The following is a 22,743-nucleotide window of genomic DNA, read 5'->3' as shown; positions in this document are numbered from 1 at the left end:
TCACAGATCCACTTGACTTCTATCCATGGACCCCCAAAGTTAAATCTTCTAGAAGGCTATTTCAGATATTCTATTATGTTGGAACTTGTAAGAAAAAAAAATCCATGAAATTGTGGGACAAAACAGGTGATTTCAATGTACATTGGGTTGGCGTGTTGAGATGATGCCTTATCTCTTGATTTCAGGTTGCTTTCACGGGAACCACCTTTATTGGCTATGTAGGATTGTGGACCGGTCAGAGCCCACACAAGTTTACTGTTTCTGGCGACGAACGAGGTAATCAAAACGGACTCCCGAGCACTTTCAGCCCTATCCCTGTTCAGTTTTATCCAAGTACTTCATTCACTCACCCAGCAGAACATATGGAACACCTCCCACGCTACATGCTTCCATTCTAGTGGGGGAAGGTGGGCAGTGTGCAAGTAAGCAATGAAGATTATTTCGGCTAGTGATAAATGCTACCAAGAAAGTAAAACAGGAAGATGTGATAGAGAATGAAGGAGGGCGTGCAGCAGGTACTGCAGGTATGAGGTCAGGGAAGGCCTGACCCACATGATCCAGGTGTGCAGAAGCTGGGGGAGGACCATCCCTGGTGCATTCCAGAAACAAAAGACTGTGTAACGTGGTTACAGGATGGAGTAAGTGGGGAGTGACAGTAGAGACAGAGAGGAAGGCTGAGGCCGTGGTGCAGGGTCATGAGGGGGAGTTTGGGTTTTAACCCAAATGGAAGCCCTAGGAAGAGTTTAGGCCAGGGAGTGAACAGATCTGTTTTACCTTTATATATATATATTTTTTTTGCCGTACGCGGGCCTCTCACTGTTGCGGCCCCTCCCGTTGCGGAGCACAGGCTCCAGACATGCAGGCCCAGCGGCCATGGCTCACGGGCCCAGCCGCTCCGCGGCATGTGGGATCCTCCTGGACCGGGGCACGAACCCGCGTCCCCTGCATCAGCAGGCGGACTCTCAACCACTGCACCACCAGGGAAGCCCTACCTTTATATTCTTAACTATCATTGGCTGCTTTGTAGAGACTAGATCATGTTGGGTTAAGATGGAAGCAGAAGACTGGAAGCTATTGCAGTAATCAGAGGATATATGGTGGCATTACACAAGTAAAACACTTTAAGGTTTTCTGTGCACTTCTAAATTTTCTCATTAGACCCTCACAACAGTCCTATTAGATAGGCTGGGTTGATATTATTAACTGCATCATTATGCAAAGGAGGAAACTAAGGCTGCAAGATAAAAGGACAGCTGGTTGATGGGAGAGATGGTTCTCAAATTGATCTCCTGGGTCCTTGCCTGGTTGCTCTATTAAATAACCCCACTGCCATCCCCTAAGTCTCAGGGGACACCACTCAGTTTCCCAATATGTGGGAAACCCTGAGATAAGCCAGCTCTGGTCTCTCTTCAGGAATTGCAACTGAATAAAGGAGAAAGGTACATGGAGTCTCTTAAAGTGTAGTGTCGGTCATCTGATGAACCCCTGATCAACTCGTTGTTTCCTTTGATGTATTCTTATCTTTTTACATAGGCTGGACCAGGAAGATGCTGGTTAAGGACATATCATTGTCCAAGGGACTCAGTTCTTTATCCTCATGTATTTCTTCATCATTTTCTCAAATGTCAGCTATGAGTGAGACTAATTATCTACCATGGTACTCAAACCACAGCATGACAGTTCCTGAAGTTTTACAGAGAATGACTGTAAACATGTGTAAACAAAATTATTTAACTGATAGCTATGGTATGAGCAGTTTAAAAGTAACTGAGTTATTCTTTTACATACACATTTAATTAAATACTGTCAAATTTCTTAAAAAAATTTTTTTAACCTTAAGCTAATGAAAGCTAGTTATATCTTTAGTCTGCGAAGACTGAGTTAAAATGCCTGAACAATAAAATAACATCTCTTCTTTAATAGCAATGATTAAGATCCTCAATTAAGTTTCTGGATATTATGGAGAGGGCCAACAGTGCCTTTAGTATATGAATAAGGATAAGAAAAGGAGGAGGACTAACACATGGCATAGAGTGTGGGAGACCTAACCACCTGCCGATAAGATCTCAGACCCCAGAACCAGGCTGCCTGGGTTTATACCTTGGTGCTATCACTTGCTAGCTGGTGATCACGACCAAGGTGCTTAACCTCTCTGTGCTTCAGTTTCTTCATCTGAAAAACAGAGACGATAATAACCACTGTAGGATGAAATGAATTCGTGTATGTTAAGGTATCTAGAGCAATGTCTGGCACAGAGCAAGGGCCATAGACGTATTTGTCGTTGTTGTCACATCTCTGGGCTGGTCCTCCTCTGAGCCCCAGATTGAAGTGTCCAACTACCTGCTCAGCATCTCCACGCTGATGTCTCCTAGGCATCCCAAACTTAACATGTTCAAGCACATCTCTTGCTCTTTTCTTTTCCCTTTTTCCTGCCCTTAGTAACCTCCTCCACCCAAAGTTACACCTCTCCTAATTTTCCGTGTCTCAGGGAATTGCACTTCTCCTCAACCAATTGCTACCAGGAGAATTCTTTGACCCCTTGGTCCCTAAGTTTTGTCAGCTCTACCACCAAAACGAGACTCTCCCTGTCCGTTCTCTCCACCTTCCCTGCTAGGCTCTCACACCTGTGTTGCTGCCTAGCTGTCCATCTGATCTCCCCACTACTGTTCTCACCCTCCTGTACTTTCTCCACCCTGCAGCTGCATGATCAGGTTGTTCCCTTGCTTAAAACCTACCATGACTTGCCATTTCTTCTTCTTTTTTTAAAAAAATTTATTTATTTATTTATTGGCTGCGTAGTTGAGGCACACGGGATCTTTTGTTGCAGTGCGTGGGCTCTTGGTTGTGGTACGTGGGCTCCTCTCTAGTTGTGATGCACGGGCTCCAGAGCCCACGGGCTCAGTAGTTGCAGCGCACGGGCTTAGTTTCCCCACGGCACGTGGGATCTTAGTTCCCCCACGGCGTGTGGGATCTTAGTTCCCCGACCAGGGATCAAACTGGTGTCTCCCGCATTGCAAGGCGGATTCTCAACCACTGGACCACCAGGGAAGTCCCTGACTTTTTATTTCACGTGACAAATCCAGAGCCCTGACTCTCACCTCAAAACTCTACGTGATCACCTCCGGCACCTCATTTTCTGCTTCTCCTTCTCCCTCACTCCACCTGGACCTCACTGGCGTTCTTTCTTTTCTTGACAGCTGCCCTGCCTTAGGCTTGACACCTATGCCTTCTGTCTGGAATGCTCTGCCCGCCTTAGCTAGATGTCCACAACTCAGAGGGGCTATCCTTACTCTCCTCTCAGAGGAGTCCTCTCTTGTCACTCATGATTACATTCTTGTTTTACTTTATTATGGTTATCAAAACCTTGTTATTTAATGGTACACTAGTTTCTTCTGGTTACTGTTAAATTCCAAAGGTCTGGACCAAGTCTGGATATGGTGGCTAGTAGATGCTTATTTCTTGAATGAAATGCTTATTCCTTGAATGAAAATTTTTCTTTGGAAGTAAATCCCCTACAGATAATTTTAAAGATGTTAAAAAGTATTAAAAAAAATAGGGGCTTTCCTGGTGGCACAGTGGTTGAGAGTCTGCCTGCCGATGCAGGGGACATGGGTTCGTGCCCCGGTCCGGGAAGATCCCACATACCGCAGAGCGGCTGGGCCCGTGAGCCATGGCCACTGGGCATGCGCGTCCGTAGCCTGTGCTCCTCAACGGGAGAGGCCACAACAGTGAGAGGCCCGTGTACCGCAAAAAATAAATAAATAAATGAGCCCAAATCTTACTTAAAGTTCTGAAATATATATGTGCTCTACAGTCTTCCAAATACTGTGTTTTTTTTATAAATTTATTTTTTTTATTTTTATTTATTTTTGACTGATTTGGGTCTTTGTTGCTGTGCCTGGGCTTTCTCTAGTTGTGGCGAGCCGGGGCTACTCTTCGTTGCAGTGCACAGGCTCTAGGCGCACAGGCTTCAGCAGCTGTGGCTCACGGGCTCTAGCGCAGGCTCAGTAGTTGTGGCGCACAGGCTTAGTTGCTCCACTGCAGGTGGGATCTTCCCGGACCAGGACTCAAACCTGTGTCCCCTGCATTGGCAGGTGGATTCTTAACCACTGCGCCACCAGGGAAGCCCTTCCAAATACTGTTGGGTCACTTTTCTTATTAGCTACATAATTTCATTTTGCATGAAGTAATATAATAGAATGATTTCCTTTAACATAATTATCATTGTTTCCAGGTAAAAGACTATATACACACACATACACACATATGAAATACATATATACACACATATACACTCACACATATACATATACATGTTTATATGTTGCCATACAATTTGGGCTTCATCTTTGAAAATTGGTTGCTAATAAAATCACTCTTCATCCACCACCATTTCTCCCACATCAACTTGTACTGTGGGAAAGAAACAAGATTTAGGAATTTTAAAACGTGGCTCTGGGGCAGCAACTCGAGCATATACTTATTGTTCCATCCTTGGCAGATAAAGGCTCGTGGTGGGAGAATATGATTGCCGCCCTTTTTCAGAGACACTCACCGGTCAGCTGGCTTATCCGCACTGTGAGTATTTTTCCTGTCGAGCCCACCTCACCCTAATGTCATGTTCTAAACTGTGTTCATGTTGTGATGCTGTGTCATTTAACAGTGTTGTTTCTAACGTAAGAAGCTCCTGACAAGAATAAGCATTTAAAGGTTTACAAAATGCCTTTCACCTTTTTTGATAATAAGTACCAAAGATAAAGTGGGACACTAGTTAAAGTGTTAAGGACAGATTTACAGATTTACTACTGTACAATATTGCAATAGGGAAAAGTGTCCAGCGTGAATGGAACTTAACTTCTACTTGACTGAGTATTTTAAAGGGAGAATGAGGGAATGGGGAGGGGGTGAGGGGAGCACAGTAGAGTCACAGAAGTGAGAAATTAGCAAAAGTAGAAAGGAGGGAGTTGTCCATGTGAAGTAAGTCAGCCTCCTACCCTCCCGCAGAGACTGTGACATAGGGGCCCTATCTTCAGGTATTAGCTGTAAAGTCTTTGGGAAGCCTTGAGTTTTTTCAGGCAGGCACTATAAGGCGGCTACAGTCATCGTAAGAACGTGGCCTTGAGCTGTCAGAAGCTGTGATAGTGTTTGTCCAAGTCTTTATAGGCTGAGGTTAAGGCATAGTTGAGAAGAGGGCTCCAGGAGCCTGGATAGAGTTCGGTCAAGAAGAGAATCTTTGTCATAGGCTAGAGTTTTCCACAACAGCTAATTGAGATAAAAGACATATATTTTTCTGCAGATATAGATGTGCCCTCCTTTTAGAATCTCCAGTTGCAGATATCTTAATCTCCATTTGCAAGTATCTGAATTAGCAAAACAAATGCGTTAGAAGGTAGCTCTACACACAACAAAAGGAACATCAGCTTTAGGTTCCAGGCCACATATTACTTGTAATCTGACCACAGAAAGCACATTTTCAGGAGCACATCTCTGGTGAAAGGATCTGGCCCTGCCTGGGTTTAGCCTTTTTGGCCCTTCCTTGTCCTGCTCTAAATGATCAAGACCCTGTGGACTTGAAATTCTCCTAAACTTTTTTTCTTATATAAATTTTTTTATTTATTTACTTTTGGCTGTGTTGGGTCTTCGTTGCTGCGTACGGGCTTTCTCTAGTTGCGACGAGCGGGGGGGGCTACTCTTCGTTGCGGTGCATGGACTTCTCATCGTGGTGGCTTTTCTTGTTGCGGAGCACGGGCTCTAGGCGCATGGGCTTCAGTAGTTGCAGCGCATGGGCTTCAGTAGTTGCAGCACACGGGCTCAGTAGTTGTGGCTCGTGGCCTCTAGAGTGCAGGCTCAGTAGTTGTGGCGCACAGGCTTAGTTGCTCCGCGGCATGTGGGATCTTCCTGGACCAGGGCTCGAACCCTTGTCCCCTGCATTGGCAGGCAGATTCTCAACCACTGTGCCACCAGGGAAGCCCTCTCCTAAACATTTTACTTAAATATTCCCTAAAGATGTTGACAAACTATGCATCTTTCACATATTTTTCTTTCTTTCTTTTTTTTTTTCTGTGGTACGCGGGCTTTTCACTGTTGTGGCCTCTCCCGTTGTGGAGCACAGGCTCCGGACGCACAGGCTCAGCGGCCATGGCTCACGGGCCCAGCCGCTCTGCGGCATGTGGGATCTTCCCGGACTGGGGCACGAACCTGTGTCCCCTGCATCGGCAGGCGGACTCTCAACCACTGTGCCACCAGGAAAGCCCTCAGTGTTTTTTTTTTTTTTTTTGAAGCTGAATATTTGGAAAGTGATCCCCTTAACCATCCATGCTGCAGACCTATGGAGGTGTTGATGAAGCCCAGTTCAGCTCGATGTTCTAATGCAGCACGCCGTCTTTCATCTCCAGCCCTTTGCCAGTCTATCCCATTGAGCTACAACTCTCTTCCCCATGCCCACTCCCAACCCCACAACCGCCGTTTTCTCTGGTCTGACTTCTGTTTGTCTCTCTGACCTCAGCTCATGCGATACCTCCCTGAGGGACCTTCTCAATGGCCTGGGTAAGGATGGGTCCCCTGCTGTGACTTCCACAGCATCTCCTTCTCCTGTGTTGACACTTATCACATTGTGTCATTATTGCCTGTTGGCTTGATTTTCATCTTTGGAAGTCTGGGGAGAGCAAGGACTGGGTCCATCATATTCATGGCTCTGTTCCCACAGCAGCACAGTGCCTGGCACATAACAGGCATTCAGGAAATATCTGCTAAAAGAACAAATGAATGAAGAAACATGGGGAGATCTTTGCGAGGGTGATCTGCCTCGAAATCATGCAGGCTGTGTTTGGTGAGCCGGGTCTCTTCACCAAAGAGAACTTGTCAAAGTTCTCTTCTTTTGTGAGAAAAACCCTGCTGCTGTTGGCTTTCCATCGAGGCTTCTTCCATCTCAGGAGACCTGATGACAAGAGAATGCGGTCAGAGCAGTTCAAGATTATAGCCATGGCTTAATAGAGCAGGAGAATGTGCTTTGGACCAGCTGTCCATCAGTTGGTGTGGATAACTGCCGCGTATAATGATGCTAATGCAGGTTTGTTTGTTTTTTTTTGTTCAGACCCTGAGTGAATCAGAAAACTTTGAAGCAGCTGTTTACGAATTGGCCAAGACTCCCCTTATGGCTGATGTTTATTACATTGTTGGTGGCACATTCCCCCAGGAGGGAGTGGTCATCACAAGGAACAGAGATGGCCCAGCAGACATATGGCCTCTAGATCCTTTAAATGGAGCGTGAGTAGAATTAAAGGCTCTGGTCATTTTGTATCAGTCATCTTTTTTTTTTTCTTTAATTGGTGAAACTAGAGGTATTTTTTATTTTTCTATACTTTTTCTTTAGCTATGTCCCAAATGACCTTGGCTAAGACAAGATGATGTGCTGTGTTGCAGGTGGTTCCGAGTGGAGACAAATTATGACCATTGGAAGCCAGTGCCTAAGAGAGATGACCGAAGGTAGTCTCTAAACACTTTCTGGTTTGCAGTGTTTTCTTGCTGTCAGGAGAATGTGCCCCTCTTGCTACAGGAACTGGAGAGGACTATAGGTGCTGTCCCCTCCCAGAAAATGTACCTTAGCCCTTGGCCAGGATGGGAGAGTGTGGTATGTGGTGGAGAGCATGGCAAGGAGCTTCTTGGCAGATGGCTGGGTGTTGGGAAGACAAGGTTGGTTCTGGCCTTCAGGGTCAGGAGTTCTAGATTCCAGCACTAGCTCTGCTGATGACTCACTGGGTGGCCTCCTGGGCCTCTGTTCACCCATCTGTAAAAGGAAAAGATGGAACAAGGTTCATGGTTTTCTATGTAAGACTTTTTGGGAAGGAAAACATTTCCCTGCACTTAAATAAATAAACTTTGGGGGGGCTTTAATTTCCCTTCTAATTTTGAAAATTCTATAATTATAAGTCAGTACGTCCCCAAAAGGCAAGTAGTTATATATTTTTCCTTGGCTTTACTGACCCGTGTGTTTGGTGGCAACTGTTCATTCACAGAAAACATTTTCATCATCCTGGCTTCCTTGAGCAGACGGGGTTGAATTAATTCCACCATGGTGGTTTGAGACAAGGTAGCAAACATGCATGGGGGCCAGAATCTGTTTGGGGGAAAGGGAAATAATGAGGCTAGGCCTTGCATTGAGCCTGCCAAAATGAGAGTTTGTGGGATTCGGAGTTTCCTGAAGTACCAAGTGACCTTTGACCATTATCCTTACAGAACACCTGCCATCAAAGCTCTTAATGCCACGGGCCAGGCAAACCTCAGCCTGGAGACGCTCTTTCAGGTAACTTGTGTCACGATGTCCAGCTTTTACCCAGGATGTTTGGTGTCTTTCTCAATAGTGATTTAAAAAAAAAAAAAATTCTTCCGAAATCAAGCAATATTAAAGTAGGTTGAAAACATTTAAAAGGAAAACATTTTCTGAACTTGTAACCATTTAGGTTAAAGTATCATCTTCACCTGAGTTTTTCTGCATGTTAAAAAAAAAGCATAGTTGTAACGTGTTCATTTGTTTAAAAGAAAAAAAAGGTTTCAAAAGTCTAACTCTGTCACCCCAAGATACACCAAAGTGTTCAGTGGTTATTTTATTCCTATTGATATTCTGCATGTATTTCTCCTACCTTTTAATAGTCTTTTATTTATTATTATTATATTACTGAGGTATAGTTGGCGTACAACGTCATAAATTTCAGGTGTCCAACATAGTGATTTACAATTTTTAAAGGTTATATTCCATTTATAATTATTGTAAGATATTGGCTGTATTTCCTGTGTTGTACCATATAATATATTTGTAGCTAATTTTATACATAGTAGTTTTGTTTTTGGTTTTGGTTTTTTTTCCGCTGCGTTGGGTCTTTGTTGCTGTGCACGGGCTTTCTCTAGTTGCGGCGAGCGGGGGCTACCCTTCGTTGTGGTGCGCGGGCTTCTCATTGCAGTGGCTTCTCTTGTTGTGGAGCACAGGCTCTAGGGCACATGGGCTTCAGTAGTTGTGGCACGCAGGCTCAGTAGTTGTGGCTCACAGGCTCTAGAGCGCAGGCTTAGTAGTTGTGGTGCATGGGCTTAGTTGCTCCATGGCATGTGGGATCTTCCTGGACTGGGGCTTGAACCCGTGTCCCCTGCAGTGGCAGGCAGATTCTTAACCACTGCACCACCAGGGAAGTCCCTATACATAGTAGTTTGTATCTCTTAATCCCATACCCCTAATTTGCCCCTCCACTCCTCTTTCTCTCCCACTAGTTTGTTCTCTATATCTGTGAATCTGTTTCTCTTTGCTGTATACATTCATTTGTATTGTTTTTTAGATTCCACATATAAGTGATAGCATACAGCATTTGTCTTTCTGTCTGACTTACTTCACTAAACATATTGCCCTCCAAGTCCATCCATGTTGTGTAAATGGCAAAATTTCATTCTTTTTTGTGGCTGAGTAATATACCATTGTATATGTACACCACATCTTCTTTATCCATTCATCTGTTGATGGACGCTTAGGTTGCTTCTGTATCTTGGCTATTGTGAATAGTGTTGCTATGAACATTGGGGTGCCTGAAGCTTTTCAAATTTCTGATCATTTTTAATATGATTTCTCCTGTGCAGGTTTTGTCAGTGTTTCCGGTTTATAACAAGTAAGTGACATGTTAAGCACGTCTGTTCCTACATCACCCTGGCACAGTAGACTCTCCCCTGCACTCTTTGGCTCAGCAGGGATCTGAGGGCTCCCACAGAGCAGGTTTTCTAGGTGCCGTGGCGCCGGCTGTGACAAAACAGACTCTTTGCTCTCCTGGGACCAGCATTCTACTGGCAGGGAGGGACAGATAAACAAATGTAGCAAAAGTCAGGTGAGGAGTCCATGGAGAAAAACAAAGGTGAGGAGGATAGAGTGATCTGGAAGGAGGAGGGCATGACGTGCTCATCCTAAATCCGTCTGCTAGCTGGGGACCACCTTCGCCCCTTGGGAGCTCCCTAATTTCACTGTCAGTACTAAGCTTTAGATACCTTTGGCTTTCCTTTATCTTCCCGGGGAGTTTCTGCTACCCCCGTGCTCATTTCACAGCTGATTCAGTGCCTAAGGTAATGTTTCTCTTTTAGCCTGTGTCCTTGATAGCAGCATTCTGTGAGCAATGGCTTCTCGGGTCCACAGCCTGGGATGTTACCCACCCCCTTCTTTTTGAGGTGAACCGCTGGGCCGGGCTGCCACTGCGGTTAGTTAAACTTGAGACGCAGACCCCACCAAACTTGTACAGGAAGCTCTGAAGGTCCGCCGTCACCATCACAGCACGGCTGAATAGGCCAAGAGCCCGCACTTCGTGGCCTCATACCCCTCAAGGTGTTGCCTGATTGCCTTCTCTGTGCCCACGACCAGCTCAGTGAGGTAGGGCCTAAAATAGAAGAAGTAGCAAGTCATCACAGAGTCTTATCTCCTTCTCTTACCTCCATAAATTCCAAAACCCAGCATTTCCTACTTTCTCATCATCCTTCCTTCTTTCTTCAAGGCAAGAATATCAAAAATGGTATTCTTCAAGAAATAGCCTAATATGGATAAAACTTGTAAAGGGATTTTTAGTTTCAAATACCCAATTGATTTTTTTCTTTGAAATGATCCTCTTTCACACAAATATAAAACAGTAGTTTTCCTGACGGCCTCTAGATTACCTTTTGTATATTTGGGTGCTCTAAGATTCCTTAGGTACAATGACATTTTCAAAACTGGTGTTACTCTGTTCACTTTGCACTGTGATAGGAATATATCTCTTTGAATTTTTTTTAAGTATGTCCAGATAAAAAGATTATTGCTAAAAAATTAATTCCATAAACGATATTCTAACAGCTAAAACAGTCTTCTACAGAAAAGCAAATCAGTATTTTCCCACTCTAACAAATGAGCTAGTTGGGTCACAAATGATACCTAGCACTATGCCAGTGAACTAGTTCTCTGAGGGCAGAGAGAGCAAAAACAAAAGACTCCTGATTTGTAGCATTTATTGATTTCCTTGGTGTAAATACTCACCCTGGCCTATTTCAAGCTTACAGTTGGCTCATAAACTTCCTGCATATTTAACCATTGACTCTCACCAGCCTGTAGGAGTTAGCTCCAACTCACCATTACCCTTTCCAGATGGGCACAATTTTGCCTTTTTAATAATCATTTAAAAAATAGTTAGGGCTTCCCTGGTGGCGCAGTGGTTGAGTCCGCCTGCCGATGCAGGGGACATGGGTCCGTGCCCCGGTCCGGGAAGATCCCACATGCCGCGGAGTGGCTGGGCCCGTGAGCCATGGCCGCTGATCCTGCGCGTCTGGAGCCTGTGCTCCGCAACAGGAGAGGCCACAGCAGTCAGAGGCCCGCGTACAGCAAAAAAAAAAAAAAAAAAGTTAACCTATTTTTGTGTTCTTATAGTTTTTTAAATAGTTATATAAATGATCAATATTTCATTTAAAGATTAATAGTATAATCAAATCGTTTTTTAATATTTATTTTAATAAAGCATTTTCCATGCTGTGAACAGCCCTTATAATTTTAAATAGCTGCATCATAACCAATTGAATGTAGTATAATTGGATTAAACATTCTCCAGTTGTTAGTTTTTCCTCTATTAAAACTCTGAAATAAATATATTTGTACATTTCCCCCCTCTTTTTGTATTATTTTCCTTGGCTGAATTCACAGAAGTAGGATTACTGAGTTAAAGGCCATATGTTTAAATGGCAAATGTTTTGTCGAAATAGAATTGTCAGAAGTTATAAACAGTTTACCAAGAAGCATTTTTCTTTATTGTATAATTGAAAACCCAACAGGATCTACATTTAAATGATTATCACCAGTGAACCAGAAATAACACAGATCCCTGACTCTCAGGCCTTTTGCATGTAATGATTGCCATCAGCTACGTCTGTTCAGTGTGTGAGGCTAATATTTAGAAATGTCTGAACAGAAGCAAGGATCTCTATGCTGCCCCCTTGTGCTGTGCTACAAAATTACAGTCCCCTGCAGTGGAGCTCCATCCTCTGCTGTGGCTATAAGCAGAGACAGTATTAAAACAGTGATGGAGAACAGAATTATGACTAAAGGGCTTCCCTGGTGGTGCAGTGGTTAAGAATCCGCCTGCCAATGCAAGGGACACCGGTTTCAGCCCTGGTCCAGGAAGATCCCACGTGCCACGGAGCAACTAAACTCCTGCACCACAAATACTGAGCCTGCACTCTAGAGCCTGCGAGCCACAACTACTGAAGCCCGCACACCTAGAGCCCATGCTTCACAACAAGAGAAGCCACCGCAATGAGAAGCTGGCAACGAAGAGTAGCCCACGCTCGCCGCAACTACAGAAAGCCCGCCCGCAGCAATGAAGACCCAACGCAGCCAAAAATAATACATTTTTTAAAAGTTTAAAAAAGAATTATGACTAAATTAAATAAGCAGCTGAGGTCCTGTTCAGGGAACCTTCGTTCCCCTTGACAAGCTTTGCATGTTCTCATAGTGCTGTCTTCAGCCCAGTGTTTGATTCAGCTGTGGGGTGCCAGTGCCTATTCCTAAACTGCCCCACTCCCAATGCTTTGAGCAGGCATCCCAGCTGGTGTCTGGGGCAAGAGGTAGTCGAAGGGAGTGAAGGGTAGGAGCCTCAGTGTGTATGTGCATGCGTATGTGCATGTGCCCAAGTTATTTGGGTCTCTTGCTCTGCAGAATGTTGAGTAAGTGACATTGTACTTTTCATCCTTAGATCTGGGCCAGTGGACCCCCTGTCTTGATCCCTGAGCTTTCAGGTCCCCACTCTGGCCTTCCTCTGACTCTCCCATGATATAAGGAATCCACTCAGAGTCTGGCCCAAGTACCCAGAACCCTGGAATTCTCGTCCTGAACAGCGCCCAAGCCATTTCCAGGGCCTGCGTGGTCCACTTCCCTGGGTGGTGTTCTCCTGGTGGCGGTGTGCAGCCTTCATGGACGTCCTGTGCCTGGTGGTGGCCAAGGGATGGCTGTTTGCTGGGGGTGGTGCATGAAGCCTAGATGAGCGTCCACATATGTGCCATTTGTGGGGTAGGCAGAGCAGGACTGCAGGCTAAGGCTAGCTCTCCCTCATTGCCACAGTGTGAAACTCTGGGGAGTCTGAGAATTTTGAACTTGGCCTTCCACAGTGTTGTCAAAATAGGAAAGAACACTTAGTGTGGTTGCTTGAATTATAACTTTTAAATAGCCTGACATAGGTGGGTGTCTGTCTGTATTCTTGTCCTGGGTCCCAAGTATTAGGAAAAGAGCTTGGGATTTTTCTTCCCCTCTTTGGAATATTAGAGAAAATGATGTATATGTTAAAATTCCTCTCATTTTCAGCTACACAATTTATACTACAGTAATGAGTGCTGCCAGCCCAGACAAGTACATGACTAGGATCAGAAACCCGAGTTAAAAGCAGAAGAGCGAATTCACCTATGCTATGAAGGTTTGCTAAAGTTTTTTTGCGGGGGAGGGCAGTGGTTAGGGATGGGGGAAGGAGGACATAGGCTGGTATTTCTCCTAGAAGATAGTAGCATCCTTAACATTTATACATACGTAATATTTTCTGACAGGCATTGAGTGTATGGTTGTTATTTGTGTCATGTTAATGTCACTCTTAAGTATTTATTTTGAATTGTTCATATGAAAGCTAGTCTTCTGGTGCTCAGTGCACTTTGCCCCTGATTAAAACCTGCTTTCAGGGCAAAGCGTTACCTCTTCACTTACGCAGAGGGGCAAATATCTGGTAAGACTTACGTGTCTCCAAAGTCACAGTGAGGCAGGCCCAGCTCCTTTGCAGGATCAGACAGACAATGAAGGACCCAGGACACTCAAAATTTATTTCAGGCATCAGTGAGGCCATAGGTGAGAGGAAAGACATGAGGAAAAAAGCAGGAGTCCCTTCTGCTGTCCCTGAAATCAAATCATCTTGGCAGCCACCTATTGACAGTCCACCTTTTCCTATTGCAGGGATCGCCTGGAGTTTATAAACCTAGCCTGATGTTTTGTTCATTCACTTACGGGGATGTTTAAAATCAGTGTTTAAATTAAGCGCTTTTTTTTCCCTTACAGATGATCTTTTTAAATGAAATTTTTGAAGAGCTGCACTTTAAAAAATAAAGTGAAAAGATTATATTTTATGACCGATACAGGCTCTTTCCTCATTAAACTTTTCAACATTGTGAAGTGGGAGCAGGAGGATGAGTTTGGAGCGTGTTGTGGTAAAGTGGGGTGATAGCTGTCCTCATTCACCTTCCTTCAGGGCTTGCCTTGGCCGGCTCTTAGCTTCTTCTGTTCTGGCTTTAACAACTCAAAAATAATCCGTCTCAGAGGCCGAGCCATATTCTCGGGCTTTATTCCCAGCTTCTCACCATTACTTAACAGCTATTTTGTCATACCTGAGTTTATAAAGAAATGAGCGGGCAAGACCTCTTTGTTCATTATGAAGTGCTTCTGGAAGAGTCTGCCAAACTTAAATAAAATTAACAACAGTTATTATTAAGCAAAGATGAGTTGAGCAGAGGGAATAGCAGACGAATTACAATTCGGGACAAGCAAACCATGGCGAACCATAGGCAAATCTGAGGAACAAAGGGAAGGTTAGCTTTTATTGGAATCTGGGAGGAAACCGGCGAGTGTTGTTTTGAACAAAAGTTCATTAGAGGAGAACAAGAGTTCAGGGTTGTTGCAGTTTCACATTGGTTGCAAGTGATGGTCCCTTTGCTGTTACTGAGAAATGCAAACGTAAAATAGATAGCTAGTGGGAAGAAGCCGCATAGCCCAGGGAGATTAACTCGGTGCTTTGTGACCACCTAGAGGGGTGGGAGGGAGGGAGACGCAAGAGGGAAGAGATATGGGAACATATGTATATGTATAACTGATTCACTTTGTTATAAAGCAGAAACTAACACACCATTGTAAAGGAATTTTACTCCAATAAAGATGTAAAAAAATACAAAATAAATTTTTTTTTAAAATTAAAGAAAACAAATAAACAGCATTGCTCTAGTAACAAACAAAAAAACAAAACTCTTTCTTCCTGCTGGCTGTGTAAGTTGAAACCAAGGGTAAGAACTCTCCTTCCCGTGGCTTTCCCACTCCATTTAAAATCAAGTGCTTTATCCATTCTCACATTTCTCCTCTTTGATCAAGATCTTTCTCTGAAAGCATAACTGATGCAGCATCAGGTTGATTTTTTTTCTTTTGCTTGAAATATTTTTGTCTGTGTCCCTCATTGCTGGAAAGGACCTTTCCTGGGAGTTTTGTTGGGAAGAAAGAGCAAGTAGCATTTGGGAACCGCAGGGCCACATTTGAGCCACACGGAAGGTACAAGGAGGAGCTCTCAGGCATCTCCCATTCTTAAATTATGTCTTATCAAGGTTCTAAGCCTTGGAGATCATCTCAAAGCACTGAGTTGACATAATACTGTTCGGTGCATCATTTCTGCAGATGTTTGACAGGCAACAGGTACAAAGGGTTTTTTTCTTTTTTTTTTTTCTTTTTACATCTTTATTGGAGTATAATTGCTTTACAATGGTGTGTTTCCGCTTTACAACAAAGTGAATCAGTTATACATATGTTCCCATATCTCTTCCCTCTTGAATCTCCCTCCCTCCCACCCTCCCTATCCCACCCCTCTAGGTGGTCACAAAGCACTGAGCTGATCTCCCTGTGCTATGCGGCTGCTTCCCACTAGCAATCTATTTTACGTTTGGTAGTGTGTATATGTCCACGCCACTCTCTCACTTTGTCACAGCTTACCCTTCCCCCTCCCCATATCCTCAAGTCCATTCTCTAGTAGGTCTGTGTCTTTATTCCCCTCTTACCCCTAGGTTCTTCATGACATTTTTTTTTTTTCTTAGATTCCGTATATATGTGTTAGCATACGGTATTTGTCTTTCTCTTTCTGACTTACTTCACTCTGTATGACAGACTCTAGGTCCATCCACCTCACTACAAATAACTCAATTTCGTTTCTTTTTATGGCTGAGTAATATTCCATTGTATATATGTGCCACATCTTCTTTATCCATTCATCCGATGATGGACACTTAGGTTGCTTCCATGTCCTGGCTATTGTAAATAGAGCTGCAATGAACATTTTGGTACATGACTCTTTTTGAATTACGGTTTTCTCAGGGTATATGCCCAGTAGTGGGATTGCTGGGTCATATGGTAGTTCTATTTGTAGTTTCTTAAGGAAGCTCCATACTGTTCTCCATAGTGGCTGTACCAATTCACATTCCCACCAGCAGTGCAAGAGTGTTCCCTTTTCTCCACACCCTCTCCAGCATTTATTGTTTCTAGATTTTTTAATGATGGCCATGCTGACCGGTGTGAGATGATATCTCATTGTAGTTTTGATTTGCATTTCTCTAATGATTAATGATGTTGAGCATGCTTTCATGTGTTTGTTGGCAGTCTGTATATCTTCTTTGGATAAGTGTCTATTTAGGTCTTCTGCCCATTTTAGGATTGGGTTGTTTTTTTTTTTTTTTTTTTATTGAGCTGCATGAGCTGCTTGTAAATTTTGGAGATTAATCCTTTGTCAGTTGCTTCATTTGCAAATATTTTCTCCCATTCTGAGGGTTGTCTTTTGGTCTTGTTTATGGTTTCCTTTGCTGTGCAAAAGCTTTAAAGTTTCATTAGGTCCCATTTGTTTATTTTTGTTTTTATTTCCATTTCTCTAGGAGGTGGGTCAAAAAGGATCTTGCTGTGATTTATGTCAGAGTGTTCTGCCTATGTTTTCCTCTAAGAGTTTGATAATTTCTGGCCTTACATTTAGGTCTTTAATCCATTTTGAGCTTATTTTTGTGTATGGTGTTAGGGAGTGATCTAATCTCATACTTTTACATGTACCTGTCCAGTTTTCCCAGCACCACTTATTGAAGAGGCTGTCCTTTCTCCAGTGTACATTCCTGCCTCCTTTATCAAAGATAAGGTGACCATATGTGTGTGGGTTTATCTCTGGGCTTTCTGTCCTGTTCCATTGATCTATCTTTCTGTTTTGGTACCATTACCATACTGTCTTGATTACTGTAGCTTTGTAGTATAGTCTGAAGTCAGGGAGCCTGATTCTTCCAGCTCCATTTTTCGTTCTCAAGATTGCTTTGGCTATTCGGGGTCTTTTGTGTTTCCATACAAATTGTGAAATTTTTTGTTCTAGTTCTGTGAAAAATGCCAGTGGTAGCTTGATAGGGATTGCATTGAATCTGCAGATTGCTTTGGGTAGTATAGTCATTTTCACAATGTTGATTCTTCCAATCCAAGAACATGGTATATCTCTCCATGTATTTGTATCATCTTTAATTTCTTTCATCAGTGTCTTATAATTTTCTGCATACAGGTCTTTTGTCTCCTTAAGTAGGTTTATTCCTAGATATTTTATTCTTTCTGTTGCAATGGTAAATGGGAGTGTTTTCTTAATTTCACTTTCAGATTTTTCATCATTAGTGTATATGAATGCCAGAGATTTCTGTGCATTAATTTTGTATCCTGCTACTTTACCAAATTCATTGATTAGCTCTAGTAGTTTTCTGGTAGCATCTTTAGGATTCTCTATGTATAGTATCATGTCATCTGCAAACAGTGACAGCTTTACTTCTTCTTTTCCGATTTGGATTCCTTTTATTTCCGTTTGTTCTCTGATTGCTGTGGCTAAAACTTCCAAAACTATGTTGAATAAGTGTGGTGGGAGTGGGCAACCTTGTCTTGTTCCTGATCTTAGTGGAAGTGGTTTCAGTTTTTCACCATTGAGGACGATGGTGGCTGTGGGTTTGTCATATATGGCCTTTATTATGTTGAGGAAAGTTCCCTCTGTGCCTACTTTCTGCAGGGTTTTTATCATAAATGGGTGGTGAATTTTGTCGAAAACTATCTCTGCATCTATTGAGATGATCATATGGTTTTTCTCCTTCAATTTGTTAATATGGTGTATCATGTTGATTGATTTGCATATATTGAAGAATCCTTGCATCCCTGGGATAAATCCCACTAGATCACAGTGTATGATCCTTTTAATGTGCTGTTGGATTCTGTTTGCTAGTATTTTGTTGAGGATTTTTGCATCTATCTGAATCAGTGTTATTGGCCTGTAGTTTTCTTTCTTTGTGACATCTTTGTCTGGTTTTGGTATCAGGGTGATGGTGGCCTCGTAGAATGAGTTTGGGAGTGTTCCTCCCTCTGCTGTATTTTGGAAGAGTTTGAGAAGGTTAGGTGTTAGCTCTTCTCTAAATGTTTGATAGAATTCACCTGTGAAGCCATCTGGTCCTGGGCTTTTGTTTGTGGGAAGATTTTTAATCAGAGTTTCAATTTCAGTGCTTGTGATTGGTCTGTTCATATTTTCTGTTTCTTCCTGATTCAGTCTTGGCAGGTTGTGCATTTCTAAGAATTTGTCCATTTCTTCCAGATTGTCCATTTTATTGGCATAGAGTTGCTTGTAGTAATCTCTCATGATCTTTTGTATGTCTGCAGTGTCAGTTGTTACTTCTCCTTTTTCATTTCTAATTCTATTGATTTGAGTCTTCTCCCTTATTTTCTTGATGAGTCTGGCTAATGGTTTATCAATTTTGTTTATCTTTTCAAAGAACCAGCTTTTAGTTTTATTGATTTTTGCTATTGTTTCCTTCATTTCTTTTTCATTTATTTCTGATCTGATCTTTATGATTTCTTTCCTTCTGCTAACTTTGGGGTTTTTTTTGTTCTTCTTTCTCTAATTGCTTTAGGTGTAAGGTTAGGTTGTTTATTTGAGATGTTTCCTGTTTCTTAAGGTAGGATTGTATTGCTATAAATTTCCCTCTTAGAACTGCTTTTGCTGCATCCCATAGGTTTTGGGTCGTCGTGTCTCCATTGTCATTTGTTTCTAGGTATTTTTTGATTTCCTCTCTGATTTCTTCAGTGATCACTTCGTTATTAAGTAGTATATTGTTTAGCCCCCATGTGTTTGTATTTTTTACAGGTCTTATCCTGTAATTGATATCTAGTCTCATAGCGTTGTGGTCGGAAAAGATACTTGATACAACTTCAATTTTCTTAAATTTACCAAGGCTTGATTTGTGACCCAAGATACGATCTATCCTGGAGAATGTTCCATGAGCACTTGAGAAAAATGTGTATTCTGTTGTTTTTGGATGGAATGTCCTATAAATATCAATTAAGTCTATCTTGTTTAATGTATCATTTAAAGCTTGTGTTTCCTTATTTATATTCATTTTGGATGATCTTTCCATTGGTGAAAGTAGGGTGTTAAAGTCCCCTACTATGAATGTGTTACTGTCAATTTCCCCTTTTATGGCTGTTAGTATTTGCCTTATGTATTGAGGTGCTCCTGTGTTGGGTGCATAAATGTTTACAATTGTTATATCTTCTTCTTGGATCGATCCCTTGATCAGTATGTAGTGTCCTTCTTTGTCTCTTGTAATAGTCTTTATTTTAAAGTCTATTTTGTCTGATATGAGAATGGCTATTCCAGCTTTCTTTTGATTTCCATTTGCATCGGATATCTTTTTCCATCCCCTCACTTTCAGTCTGTATACGTCCCTAGGTCTGAAGTGGGTTTCTTGTAGACAGCATATATATGGGTCTTGTTTTTGTATCCATTCAGCCAGTCTGTGTCTTTTGGTGGGAGCATTTAATCCATTTACATTTAAGGTAATTATTGATACGTACGTTCCTATTCCCATTTTCTTCATTGTTCTGGGTTTGTTATTGTAGGTCTTTTCCTTCTCTTGTGTTTCTTGCCTAGAGACGTTCCTTTAGCATTTGTTGTAAAGCTGGTTTGGTGGTGCTGAAGTCTCTCAGCTTTTGCTTGTCTGTAAAGGTTTTAATTTCTCCATCAAATCTGAATGAGATCCTTGCTGGGTAGAGTAATCTTGGTTGTAGGTTTTTCTCCTTCATTACTTTATATATGTCCTGCCATTCCCTTCTGGCTTGCAGTTTCTGCTCAAAGATTAGCTGTTAACCTTATGGGGATTCCCTTGTGTGTTATTTGTTATTTTTCCCTTGCTGCTTTTAATATGTTTTCTTTGTATTTAATTTTTGACAGTTTAATATTTGTCTTAGCATGTTTCTCCTTGGATTTATCCTGTATGGGACTCTCTGTGCTTCCTGGACTTGATTAACTATTTCCTTTCCCATATTAGAGAAGTTTTCCTCTATAATCTCTTCAGATATTTTCTCAGTCACTTTATTTTTCTCTTCTTCTTCTGGGACCCCTATAATTCGAATGTTGGTGCATTTAATGTTGTGCCAGAGGTCTCTGAGACTGTCCTCAGTTCTTTTCATTCTGTTTTCTTTATTCTGCTCTGCAGTCGTTATTTCCACTCTTTTATCTTCCAGGTCACTTATCCATTCTTCTGCCTCAGTTATTTTGCTATTGCTCCCTTCTAGAGTATTTTTAATTTCATTTATTGTGTTGTTCATCATTATTTCTTTCATCTTTAGTTCTTCTAGGTCCTTATTAAATGTTTCTTGCATTTTCTCTATTCTATTTCCAAGATTTTGGATTATCTTTACTATCGTTATTCTGAATTCTTTTTCAGGTAGACTGCCTATTTCCTCTTCATTTGTTAGGTCTGGTGGGTTTTTATCTTGTTCCTTCATCTGCTGTGTGTTTTTCTGTCTTCTCATTTTGCTTATCTTACTGTGTTTGGGATCTCCTTTTTGCAGGCTGCAGGTTTGTAGTTCCCGTTGTTTTTGGTGTCTGTCCCTAGTGGCTAAAGTTGGTTCAGTGGGTTGTGTAGGCTTTGTGGTGGAGGGGACTAGTGCCTGTGTTCTGGTAGATGAGGCTGGATCTTGTCTTTCTGGTGGGCAGGTCCATGTCTGGTGGTGTGTTTTGGGGTGTCTGTGGCCTTATGATTTTAGGCAGCCTCTCTGCTAATGGGTGGGGTTGTGTTCCTGTCTTGCTAGTTGTTTGGCATAGGGTGTCCAGCACTGTAGCTTGCTGGTCATTGAGTGAAGCTGGGTGTTGATGTTGAGATGGAGATCTCTGGGCAATTTTCGCCATTTGATATTACATGGAGCTGGGAGGTCTCTTGTGGACCAGTGTCCTGAAGTTGGCTCTCCCACCTCAGAGGCAGAGCCCTGACTCCTGGCTGCAGCACCAAGAGCCTTTCATCCACATGGCTCAGAATAAAAGGGAGAAAAAGTAGAAAGAAAGAAAGGAGGGGAGGGAGGGAGGGAGGAAGGAAGGAAGGAAGGGAGGGAAAGAAAGAAAAAGAAAGAGAAAGAAAGAAAGGATAAAAAAATAAAGTAAGGTAAAATAAAATAAAGTTATTAAAATAAAGAATGAAAAATAATTATTAAGAAAAAAATTTTTTTTTAAAGTAAAAAAAAAAAAGGACAGACAGAACCCTAGGACAAATGGTGAAAGCAAAGCTATACAGACAAAATCTCACACAGAAGCATACACATACACACTCACAAAAAGAGAAAAAGGGGAAAAAATAATAAATCTTGCTCTCAAAGTCCACCTCCTCAATTTGGGATGATTCGTTGTCTATTCATGTATTCCACAGATGCAGGGTACATCAAGTTGATTGTGGAGCTTTAATTCGCTGCTCCTGAGGCTGGGAGAGATTTCCCTTTCTCTTCTTTGTTAGCACATCTCCCGGGGCTCAGCTTTGGATTTGGCCCCGCCTCTGCGTGTAGGTCGCCGGAGGGCGTCTCTTCTTAGCTCAGACAGGACTGGGTTAAAGGAGCAGCTGCTTTGGGGGCTCTGGCTCACTCAGGCCGGGGGGAGGGTGGGGTACAGAGTGCGGGGCGGGCCTGCGGCGGCAGAGGCCGACGTGACGTTGCACCAGCCTGAGGCGCACCGTGCGTTCTCTCGGGGAAGTTGTCCCTGGTTCCCGGGACCCTGGCAGTGGCGGGCTGCACAGGCTCCCGGGAGGGGAGGTGTGGATAGTGACCTGTGCCCGCACACAGGCTTCTTGGTGGCGGCAGCAGCAGCCCTGGCGTCTCATGCCCGTCTCTGGGGTCCGTGCTGATAGCCGCGGCTCGCACCCGTCTCTGGAGCTCCTTTAAGCAGCACTCTTAATCCCCTCTCCTCCGGTACAAAGTTTTAAAATGATTATACAAGTCAAAATTAAAAATAATATGACAAATCCAGTTTGTATAATTGTCCTAAAGATTGAAGGACCATGGGAATCAGTTGAAACTTGTAATCAGTGTACTTGTTCCCTGATTTCATGTAATTGAGTTTCTCCTTCCCGAAAGGAAATTATCCATGTGCCACAAGTTGTTCTTGCTGCCAGCATATACTACCTTGTTTTGCTAGGAGTTAGCTAAGGGCAATTTGTCTAATACCACCTTAGCTAAGGAATTGTGGAATTAATTAAAGAAACCTCAGCTAAAATTGGAGCGGAGGAAGACCTGTAGGGGGAGTCCCCCGACCAGTGCATCATCGATTACTCCAAACAGGAAGAGATATGCGCCTATATCTCAGACAGGAAGGTGTTGCCTACTCTACTATCCAGCAGGAAGAAGAAAACTCGCCATCTGATGACAGCCCAGCCAATCAGACTGTAGCTGCCCAACCAATGAGAAGCCTCCATACTTTGGACCCTTAGCCTCCTCCAGTGAACTCTTTCATTATTACAGTCCATCCCAACTCCCTCTTTTCCCTATGAAAGCAAACTCCTCTTTCCTGTTTTCTGGATTCGCCTATGGTCTGCCATAGTTTGCATATCCTGAATTGTAATTCCTGTGGCTATTCCCAAATAAACTTGCTTTTGCTGGCGAAACAA

General features: G+C 42.8%; 1 protein-coding gene across 9 annotated transcripts in view; it reads left to right on the top strand.

Moving 5' to 3' along the window:
• The window catches only part of NAAA (N-acylethanolamine acid amidase), a 29,715-nt gene extending 6,972 nt beyond the window's left edge, over positions 1 to 22,743 (top strand). Inside the window, exons 4-11 of one of the 9 annotated variants that reach the window (XM_067736301.1) lie at positions 186 to 276; positions 4,502 to 4,578; positions 7,094 to 7,266; positions 7,423 to 7,485; positions 8,236 to 8,302; positions 9,619 to 9,647; positions 13,340 to 13,448; positions 22,418 to 22,743. In XM_067736301.1, the coding sequence (XP_067592402.1) occupies positions 186 to 276; positions 4,502 to 4,578; positions 7,094 to 7,266; positions 7,423 to 7,485; positions 8,236 to 8,302; positions 9,619 to 9,647; positions 13,340 to 13,415 (576 nt within the window). In that variant the 3' untranslated portion in view covers positions 13,416 to 13,448; positions 22,418 to 22,743. Of the gene's footprint in view, positions 1 to 185; positions 277 to 4,501; positions 4,579 to 7,093; positions 7,267 to 7,422; positions 7,486 to 8,235; positions 8,303 to 9,618; positions 9,648 to 11,814; positions 12,414 to 13,339; positions 13,449 to 14,074; positions 14,143 to 22,417 lie in introns of those variants that run through there. The other 8 variants (XM_067736300.1, XM_067736299.1, XM_067736298.1 and 5 more) reach the window with 8 other exon arrangements.

Source organism: Pseudorca crassidens, chromosome 4 (genome assembly GCF_039906515.1).
Source record: "Pseudorca crassidens isolate mPseCra1 chromosome 4, mPseCra1.hap1, whole genome shotgun sequence".
NCBI lineage: Eukaryota > Metazoa > Chordata > Mammalia > Artiodactyla > Delphinidae > Pseudorca > Pseudorca crassidens.
Note: the sequence above shows the minus strand (reverse complement) of the source record. Positions and strands in the feature narration are given on the sequence as shown.